The sequence below is a fragment of the Diadema antillarum genome, unplaced genomic scaffold (genome assembly GCF_040938485.1).
Source record: "Diadema antillarum isolate AM-2024a unplaced genomic scaffold, OU_Dant_1.0 seq00000414_RagTag, whole genome shotgun sequence".
NCBI lineage: Eukaryota > Metazoa > Echinodermata > Echinoidea > Diadematoida > Diadematidae > Diadema > Diadema antillarum.
The window spans coordinates 250,645-261,764 of NW_027271400.1; the positions used below are offsets into that span (position 1 = coordinate 250,645).

General features: G+C 38.7%; 1 protein-coding gene across 1 annotated transcript; it reads right to left on the minus strand.

Moving 5' to 3' along the window:
• Positions 1 to 396: 396 nt before the first annotated feature.
• On the minus strand, positions 397 to 10,869 carry LOC139732355 (plasminogen-like). Its single transcript, XM_071643222.1, has 5 exons — positions 10,864 to 10,869; positions 10,202 to 10,241; positions 5,869 to 5,994; positions 2,333 to 2,608; positions 397 to 665 (listed from the first exon to the last, which is right to left on the minus strand). Exons 1-5 carry the CDS (start codon positions 10,867 to 10,869, stop codon positions 397 to 399), a joined length of 717 nt encoding a protein of 238 aa, XP_071499323.1.
• Positions 10,870 to 11,120: the final 251 nt, after the last annotated feature.

The following is an 11,120-nucleotide window of genomic DNA, read 5'->3' on the forward strand; positions in this document are numbered from 1 at the left end:
CGATAGTACACTGACATAAAATGATGTATATATTTCTTTTTTGTTCCCCAATTACAGTAGCAACTTGAATTCAAAGTACGCAAACAGAGTACAGGATACATTAGAATCGATTATCCAACAATGTAACTATTTACCTACGTGAGCAAGGCAACAAATAGTAAAAAAAAAATAAATGCATCTTATAGTGTAATCATCATAGAAATGAAAGGGGCAGAAAAAAGGGCAGACAGGACAGCCATGATACGTAAGGAGTTGATGAGATCTTTTTTTTTCTATTTGTCTTCGTCTTTTTCTTCCTCATGTTTCTTTTCTTTAACAGCTCTAATGAAGATCTGATCCTCAAAGACTTATTATGTGGGCGCATTCAGTGAAGCCAGGTTTCTTCTTCAAAAGATATCAGCCGCAAGTAGGCTGGGCTCTGCCAATGTTGCAATACTCATAACGCACCGACGGGTCAGTTGTGTAACACCACGCCCAGTCCTCCCTGTCAGGATTTCGGCAAAAGTTGTGGTCGCCCAGTCCCTTGGTAGGGTGATTTTGGAACATCTTGTGCTTAACCGGCGTTTGCGATGTCCACTTCTGACAAGTCCTGCCGTTTACAGTCTCGTTAACATAGCCCCGGTAGTCCGCCGCCGACAGGTAGTCAGTAAAACATTCGATGCCACCTTTATGTGAAAGAAGGAATGGACATGAAATACATAAATGAGGCAACAAATGAGTAAATGTGAATTAAGAGAGTAAATGATATAGGGAATACAGATTCCATGTCTAATAGATGGATACAAGTAATGCCCTGACTTAATCAAATTTGTAACTTCGGTAAATACAATGAATAACAGTACCCAAAGTCTCTTGGGATGATAGGAAATCTAATGTAGGTTTACTGATGCCATTTTATGGCGATATCAAATAAAGGACTCAATAATTATTTGCAATCATTAGATTTATTCAAAATCCAAAAAGAGGACGTAGAGAAAAGAAAATGGACAAAGAATATTTGTAGAGTAAACGAATGTTTACTCAAATTATTCGTGCGGGTTTAACCTTTCCCGAGAAAATAAAAGGAAGTGTAAAGAGAAAATCAGCAAGGAAAAGAAGAGACTATGGAGAAGTGAACAAAAACTACTCATATGACAAGTCTACTTTCGATTATGTGAATTGAGTGAATGCAGCAATATTTGTGGAACACATCAGTGAAAGTTTGGAGAAAATTGGACAATTCGTTCAAAAGTTAGGAATTTTTCAAATATCTGCCCAGGCGCTGCTGGATGAGAAGACTACTACAGTGTATGATGCCACATGCATATAACAATATACGTAATATAAAGAAATTATAAAGAGAACTTCACAAAATTCTGTTCTAAAAAAAAATGCACACTTCCTCGACTTGTCACTGGCATGTATGTTAAGGATCATATCATTCCTCCTGCCTTTTGAAAGAGGCAAGTCCAGCGTTCTTTAATCATGTAAGAAAAATGAAAATATGTGATTTTTTTTTATTGTACATACATATACAAAGAAAATTCAACATATAATGTGACGTCACACACTGATTCTCATCCAGCTGTGACTGTGTAGAAACTTCAAAAATTCATAACTTTTGAACGGATTGTCCGATTTTCCTCAAACTTTTACTAATGTGTTGTACGAACATTGCTGCATTCACTCAATTCACATAACCATGAAGGTGGACTTAGCCACGAGTGTTTCTAAAGCAATACGGATATGACAAATTTCAAGTGTTGTGTTCGTGTGGTAATTTTGTACGTTATAACCACTGAAAATGCTTGCTGCCCTGAATGCAGATCTTCAGTTACATTTCCTTTTTAGATAAAGAATCGACAATATAAAAAATTGTAAATTCCAAATGATCAAATTCCACAATATATATATATATATATATATATATATATATATATATATATATATATCCCATACAATTATTGGTTATTGAGAGCATCTTCGCCAGTAATGCAACTGGTAATCAATGGTGTAGCAATAATGATGATGATGATAATAATAATAATAATAATAAAGATTACTATTATCATTACTATATGAATATTATTATGATATTCTTTTTTTATTTCTCGTAATTATTGCAGATTTAAAAGGAAGAAAAAGCACAGGTCGGGACCGCCATGAAAGGAGCAGAAATAGTAACTTTTTCCATTTTCTGTTTCTTCTCCGACATCCTCTTTTTCTTCTTCCAATACGTGTCTCTTATCTGATAATCTAGTGAGGAACTGAACCATAAGGCTCTTAATATCAAGTGGACGCTTCCAGTATTAAAAGACAAATTTCTTTTTTCATCAACACCCTCAACACGTACGGTTTATTAAGCCGCAAGTAGGCTGGGCGCTGCCAATGTCGCAGTACTCGTAACGCTCCGACGGGTCAGGGACGTAACACCACACCCAGTCCTCCCTGTCAGGATTTCGGCAAAAGTTGTGGTCGCCCAGTCCCTTGTAAGGGTGATCTTGTAGCTTCGTGTGGGAATTCGGCGTTTGCGATGTCCATTTCTGACAAGTCATGCCGTTTCTAGCTTTGTTAACAGTACCCCTGTAGTCCGCAGCACTCCGATAGTCGGTGAAACATTCAATTTCATCTTTATGTGAGAGAGTGAATGTGAATATTGAAGATGCATAAATGAAGGAACGAGTAGGCACCAATAAAAAGACTAAAGAATGACAGTTACGGCAAATTAGAATGGATAACTAATACATTGTTGTCCAAGATCCTTGAGTGTGTTGTCTGTTCCAGATTATCAAACTATCTGCTGTAGTGAGTGAGTCGTGTGGTTCGCTCGCAGAGGTACACGCATAACACCAGTAGGAGACCCTTACCGGCAGCACCTCTCATCAGGGGCGGATCCAGGGAGGACCGCAACCGGCTCACGCCTCCCTCTTATTTTTTGTTGAAACAAAAGAAATAAAAAGAAAAAAATGGAGGGAGGGGTGCGTGCGCCCCCCTTTAATTTTGTAAACACGCCCCCTCTTTACGGAATTCCTGGATCCGCCCCTGCTCATGCAACTTCAACAACTTCTCAGTACCCGTACGTCGCTCGTCACAGAAAACGGATCGGTTTCAAGGCTCTCACGCAGGTCACACGGAATACACGCAAGTAGAATGTAAGTAGCACGAGTATAGCAGGTAAGACACAAGTGCGAAACTCGCAAACATTCTTGTACGCACGCGAAAAATTCTCCTCCGCGCTGGAAAACCCTCCTCGCAACAAGCCCGTGTAGCTTTGCCCGGAAAGGTGAGACACGGCCTTAAAGGCCGTGTCACACCTTTCCGGGCAAGCCTTGCGTGCGACTTGCAAAGAACAATTTTTACTACCCGGAGGTCCCCGGAATGAGCCGCACATGACAGTACCTAGCACATATCTCACCCGTAGTCACTCGGAGGTGTGCACGCAAATCTTTTTACCCGCAACCATGTTTAGGCCCTGTCACACCTTTCCGGGAAAGCTATGCATTCTGTTGCGTGTAGGGACTTTCCAGCATACCGGGAATTTCTGAGGGCGAACAAGGATTTGGGCGAGTCAGTGCATGTGTCTTACTTGCTGGGCGCGTTCTACTTAAATTCTACTTTCGGGTATACTGTGTGACCTTTGTACCAGTCGCGTGGGGGCTGACAACTCAGTGAAGGAATTCCTTTAAAGGAATGACTGAAGTCCCAAGGAATGTCATTATCTTGGCTGCTTATGGGGACTGCGAAGTACCTGCGTGGGAGTTGCCTGCGAAGTGCTACCGCTAAGGGCTTCCTACCGGCGTTCTGCGTGAACCTCTCCGGGCATTCCCGCGACTCACCCGGAAAATGTTTTGGTCATGCTCAAAACTTGGCTGCGGTTAAATCGGACTTGCGTGAGCACCTCCGGGCAAGTACAGGCGAGATACGCACTAGGTACTGTCAGGTGCGGACCAACTGCGGAGAGCTCCAGGGAGCACATTTGTTTCCCCTCAAATCAAGCCGCAAAACTTCCCCAGATACGGTATAACAAGGCCTTGAGCATGCTCAAAACTTGTTCCGAGTGAGTCGTGGGGGTCGCTCGCAGAGGTACACGCAGAACACCAGTAGGAGACCCTTACCGGCAGCACATCGCAGGAATTGGCTCTCACGCAGATCACACGGAATGCACGCAAGTAGAAGCTAAGTCATGTAAGTAGCACGCGTCTAGTACGTAAGAAACAAATGCGAAAATTGCAAACATTCTTGTTCGCCCGCGGAAAATCTTCTATAACGTGCTGGAAACTACCTCCTCGCCACAAGCCCGCGTAGCTTGCCCAGAAAGGTGTGACACGGCCTTATGACTCATTTGTTTGTAACCGCTTTCCAGTAGAATTGTGTATTATGATTTTTTTCCCATCATCATTATTGTTTCATTTATTTTCATGTGCATGTTTGTGTAATGATGTTTGTACTTCATAACTCATTGGCGCATTATATGTCACCTGTATTATTATCAATATTATTACGCACTGAATTGGTCGAATTCGTAAATTTGGTAAATGTAAGAAACTCCCCCCAAAACAGTGCCAGATGTCATCTCGGCGTAAAAAAAGAACTGCCGTGGGATAGCGAATTTCATTATGATGACATAAAACGAAATATTAAATTCTTATTCAGTAAAACATTTAAATATTCCATGTGTTGTTGAATGAACAAGATAGATATGAAAATAGCGCGTGTTATCATAATCAAAGGAAATCTCCAAATGGTTTTCAGATTTTTACATTCGAACAACTCTAAGTTACTTGTACTGAAGACAGAGTTCGAGAATTTATGATGATTGGGTTAAAGAATAAGACTTTTTTTTCGAAATCTATAACAAACTGCAATGAGCAAGGATGATGACATGGCAGGGTAAACATAAGAATGCATGAGTTGGGGCTCAATAAGGAAGCAGAACAAAAGAAGAAAGCATGCATAGATTACACACAGGTGAACTCGCAAGCAAGTGGTATTGTAATAGAATTACACTGCTAAAATTCTGAAACATATGAGCCTGCTATGTCATGATCCTTGTTCAGTGTAATTTCAAAGTATTGTTTCTCTTCTCAGAAGCACAATAAATTTCACAAATTTATACATGGATCTGTTGATCTATGTACTATAAGATGTGAGATTATGCAAATCGTCTGGAATGCCTCTTTACCTTATCTTGTAAGTTGAAACCACAGGTGCGTTTTAAATGAGTTAATCAGACAGTGCTTTGTTGACAGATCTTGAATAAAACTTCCTTCATGGTCTTGGAATACAAAAAATAAAAATATCCCATATTGTAGATTCAAAGTGAACAATTGTGAGAAGTCAATAAGTAAAACTTTGTATTTTTCACAGGAGCCTGTTCAGCTGTTGTAAATGCAATTACCGTGAATTTGTGTTTAGGGGAATCGGAATGCCCATGATTATTATGGAATAAAAATGTAATATTTATAAAAATTTGTGCACTAACCAAGAGAGAGAGAGAGACAGAGACAGAGAGAGAGAGAGAGAGAGAGAGAGAGAGAGAGAATTTTATAAACTTGATGACGTCATTTCCTAGCTCCTTTTCATGATTATGCCACTAAAATCACTTTTCGTTTTAAACCTTACAAATTTTACGACCCATACCGAAAATTTTATCTTTCTGTTCCTCATAACCATAATGTAAAATCAACTTGTAGATTGGGAAAACACACACACACACACACACACACACACACACACCTTTTAACACTTTCTGTGCCAATGCCAATGATTCAAACGTATCAAACGCCTACCTATGGATAGGAATGAAGGGGTTAATCTATTGTTTGATAGGAATAACAGGAATTATACGATCTTTTATGATGGTTGCAAAAGCGTAAGAAAGTCATTTACTGTTTGGCTCTTCTAGAAGGTAGGTTTCACACAGCCTTCCCGTGAACGTGGAATTGCAGATACACGCAAAGCCTGATGGGAGTTCTTCACATATGCCAGCGTTCTTACAGGGTGCCGAGGCACATTCTGCATTTGAGCAAAAAGTAAACGTCAAAACACATACACGTCACACAATAATGCTGCAAACTTTTTTGTTTTGTTTGTTTGTTGGTTGTTTTTTCCCCCGCATTTCTTTATTATTCAATATGTTAAAGAGATTCCTAGTCTGGTCAATCAAAAGGAGGAAAATTCATATTCAATTCATTTTTTGCTTCTGATACTCCTTAAAAATAAGCACTATACAGTGTTTTTGAAAAGGTTTTTAAAAAGGTTACAGACATTTATTCAGGTCTTAAGAAATTCAATAACCTTCCCGAAAATGTAAGAATAATAAGTCATTTGAAAGCATTTCAATGAATGTTAGATTATGGGTGTTACCTAGTGTGGATTTCAAAATATGTTTCAGCTAATTTGTCTGAATCTACGTTAACCTGCTTGTGTCACGCTCTTTTGTAGCGTTTATGTTTTAGTGGTTACGTCTATATTTTTCTTTTTTTTTCTTGGCATCTAATTTCTGGTATGTTACAATGTATTTTGTTATGTTATGCTTGTATTTATTGCTAATTTGCATTGATTGATTTGTTAACTGCTGTCTTGTTTCTATTGCTGTTGTAACACTGTATTTATGGCCTCTCTGAAAGACAGCCTTACCTACCTGATCGAGGGCATTTTTTCCTGTGATTGAATGAAATAAAACAAACAAACAAACACACATACCACAAGATATCGCATGAAAGAAGAGAAAAGTAACGAACATAATCATACTTTTACAATTTACTGTATCTTTGAGTTTGGCATAGCAAAAGAAGGAAAAAAAAGAGAAAACTGGAGAACTTACGGAGGCAGATATCTTACCAAAAATGTCTAGAGCAATAAGAGGTCCTACTTGTTAGACATAAAGTTAAAAGTAAATGAAAATATTAATTGAAAGAAGATTTGATAAAGAATGACAAAACATGCTCGCATTGCTTATATTAAGGATTCACCAACAGGTGGAAAATATGACATTATATTTTTCGATTGCTAATACTAGTCTATAATTTTGGGATTGGTAGTGTGAAGATCCTATAATTTTTCTTTAAAATGCCATTTCATTTCAATTGCCAGCTATCACATTGGTTTAACCTGCAAGAAGCCATGTCCTCACCTGGGATTTGACATTTATATTGCTTGAATGCAGTTAAGTCGATGACGGATGTGCTGAAAGAGAGCATGGTTTGTCCGAGTACTGGCTTTGCGATACCCCGTATCGTTACCCATTCTCCCTCGGCGTTCATGTATGTTTGGAGTGGGCACTGCAGATTAGGCTGACAATCACCGGGTGGTGACAGTGTTTGAGTTGCAGCTGTCATAAGGTTGAATTTGAACAGTCAGTTATATATTGGAGACTTCCAACTTCTTAATCTTTCTGTCTGTCTGTCTATACCTATCTCTTTTATCCATCTGCACCTCCTTATGACTATTCCTTATCAATTTATCTGCGAAATGAAGCTCTGAATGGCACGAACAGGTCAACATGTATTTATAACATACAGTATTAAACTTCCTCAAACATTTTTGAGAGAGATATTTTGTATCGCGTTCCCATTCAAATCGGTTACTTCTTCAATAGATTTTTTTAAACTCAAAATTAATTGATTTCTTCTATTCTAATACATATCAACACACTTTATGTCTTGTTAACATTTAGAGGTCAGTCGCAACTGCCCCAGACCCAGCTTCTACCATAAGAACGTAGAGAATGATTTTTTTTTTTCAACTTCATGTGATAGATATCGTTGTAGGTTGGTACAGATTTGTAGTCAAGGCCCGCCCATATAGGTTAAATCGTTATCATGTCATCACCTCTAACAACACTCATTTCATTTTCCGGCCCCCTATTCAGAATATTTTTTTTTTCCAGAAAGCAGAAGCTACGTCTGGACCCATATACATATATATTAATATATACGTATATCTATGTGTGTGTGCGGTATATGCTTGTTTGTTCGAAAAATGGAAAGGAATTATGAAAAGTAAATTTTGACAAGGTAAACTGAACTTTTATTGGTCAATTGGAGAAACTTCAGCGAATGCCCTTGAAATTACAATGGCAATCAATACATCAACGAGTTCAGTACCAAAGTTGCAAATATTTTGAATAAGCAGTAGGGTGAGCCCATTACTCAATCTCAGACAATTAGTTCCTGTAAGACACACATCATTTCATACACGTTATGCCGTTAATTTTCCCTTGTCCATAGATCCAAAACAGAATATTTTAAGAACTCTTTTCATCATCAAGCTTAAGAGATGTGGAACAATTTTCTGGATTTTATTCGAAATGCGCAGTTATTGTCTGTTTTCAAAACATCATGCAGGGTACTCAGCATGATTGATAGGTTATGAAGGCATGCATAGGTATGGAAATGTATTAAAATCAACTGATTTCTATGTTGATGTTATTTTGTGTTACATATTATTAAAGTATGGTGAACGAGACATTAAAATCAAGAAAATCATATAAAAGAAGGTGTCAAAGCAGAGGAAAATGTCTCCTAAAACAGATTTTTAATGTGACTTATTAAAACATACTCGCGCCACTGAGAAATCGCGAGTTAAAACTGATTGATTTGCTTCACCGATATTCGCTCCGGAACAGCCGTCTTTTTCGAGCCCTAAAATATGACGTCACGAAATGAACGAAACCCTTGACGAGTGCAGCGGGACATCTAGGCCGCCATTCACAAAGCACGTATTTCTTGGTGAGCGGATGCAATATCTGGCCTGTCTTTAGTCGCCTCTACTTTCTCGGCTGAGATATCAAAACGTCCAATTTTTACCTTATATTGTACAGAAAGACTTTGAGTTTGATATCGAGAGTGAATTGAGTGATGACAGTGACAGTAACAATGGCACTGATAGTGACAGTGGCAAAGTCGGAGTGGTAGAAGAAGCGAGGGCGAGGCGACGGATATGGAAGACCGCCGCGGACACAACTCGCTTGGGGCATACATGGAAACGGGCACACTGCCTCTCCATACGTATGCGCCAAACGAACCACGCCCGCAACGGCCCTCCATAGACGGAACCCACTGTGTGGATGGAGTGGTAGCACAGCGCACATTTCGTGACGTCAGAATTTTGATCACCAAAATTTCGCCGTCAGATCGGTTTCTGGTGGTGTAAAAGGGTCTCAAAACACCATCTCTCCATCGTTCTGGAGACGTTTTTACCTTCTGAAAGTTAATTATTCATATTCCAAGAGACTTAAAGGGCAAGTTCACCTTCATAGACATGTGGGCTGAGTGAATGCAGCAATATTACTAGAACGCATCAGTGAGATTTTGAGGAAAATCGGACAATCCGTTCAAAAGTAATGCATTTTTTAAGTTTCTGCTCAGTCAAGGCTGGATAAAAAGACTACTGCGGCTTGTGATGTCACATGTGTACAACGATATAAAGAAAAAATAAAGAAAATTCAACATATTTCCATTTTTCTCGCATAACAAAAGAACACTCGACTTCTCTCTTTCAGAAGGCAGGGGGAATTATATTACCCTTAACAAACGTCAGTAACAAGTCGAAGAAATGTGCAATTTATTCAAAAAGTAAATTTTTGTGAAATTCACTTTTTATTTTCCTTGCATCATTGTACGCATGTAACATCATACAGTGTAGTATTCTCGTCATCCAGCAGTGACTGCGCAGATACTTAAAAAATGCGTAACTTTCGAACGGATTGTCAGATTTTCCCCAAACTTTCACTGATGTGTTCTACTAATATTGCTGTATTCTCTCAATATATGAAAGTGGACTTGTCCCTTAAGCTTTCCAGAAATGTATAAATCACATTGTTTATGAATATCGTCCTTTTTTCTCGTCTACCATACTTTAAGTTCATTTTTTTGTATGAAGAACTGATAGTGAAGTCAGAAATCTGAAGGTATTAAATATCAACAATTGTAAGGGGGGGGGGGAGGTGAAGTAACGATACTTTTCTGATTGCCCTATCAAGCTGTAATAGTACCAATGTTTGAGTTTATTTGTATTTTTGTCTTGGAATATTTGTAGTTGATTTGTAGTGTAGGCTATTTTATTGTTTGTATACTTTGATTTGATGTTCATTACATTTCTTATCCGTACGGGGCCCCTTTGGTAAATACAACATAATACATGTAAATGAGACTGATTGGCATATATATATATATATATATATATATATATACATGCAACGATGTTGACATCATCTTACCTGCCAACCCCATTAAAGTAATAGCAACGAGCATGACCATCTGAAATTTAAGAGTACACAGAGAATGCATATTTCAACAGAGGTTTGATTGCACAAGCTCCACGTTTTTATGATATAGAGGCACGGAAATTGCTATTCGTGTGTTTCCATTTATGGCTTATCAAGGCCATTCATGCACAGTGGATGGCGCGTCAGATTAAATATAATTATATGCAAAGGTTATACATCGCATACGTAAGGCGTTGTGCTATTGACAGTTCCAGTAAAGTCAAGGTAACTCTGAGTAATTGATTCACGGGAAGATGGACATCTCTGAAGGATAATCCATTAACCAAGGTTTCATCACGAGAAGAAAAAAAAGGGAGCATTCGTACCCTTCCCCACCCCTTCGAATACCATGTTGATGTACTTTTCATGATCGAGTGATTACCAGAAAGAAAGTCGGCCAAACTGACTTCCTACACGATGCACTTGATGATACAAAATTTGTACTTTTTATGATTTTCGTGTTTAACTCCCACCTAGATTAACATTAGGCATATCTAACTTGGGAATAAACTTGAGGTATATTGCCTTTAAGACCTGATTTTTAAGAAACGTCATTATCAAATAGAAAAAACAAACAAACTGTATTTTGGTCACCTTCGGCTCTTCAAACTCACCTCCATGGTCGTACACTTGACTGTTTATCTAGATGGTCGACTATCCTTCCTAGTGAGAACGAGGAAACACGATTGCTAATATCACAATCCGTTGATGTCTTCTGATCCACAGTAAAGAAGCAGTGGAAACGGTACCCTGAGAGACCAAGAGGAATGGAAGCGAGGCTCGCAGCGATGATATCTCCTGTTGCCTCCCCACCGTTTCTAGGGCAATAGTCGAACTGTTTCACTTTGATATTAGTTAAGGGTTCTTTATC

Bases quoted from the DNA above. Each gene is read 5' to 3' on its own strand.
- LOC139732355 (XM_071643222.1), bottom strand. The intron at 5,995-10,201 runs GTAAGATGATGT...GCTCAAATGCAG, and splicing joins TACTTTAATGGGGTTGGCAG to AATGTGCCTCGGCACCCTGT. The intron at 666-2,332 runs GTACGTGTTGAG...TTTCACATAAAG, and splicing joins TACTTGCGGCTTAATAAACC to GTGGCATCGAATGTTTTACT.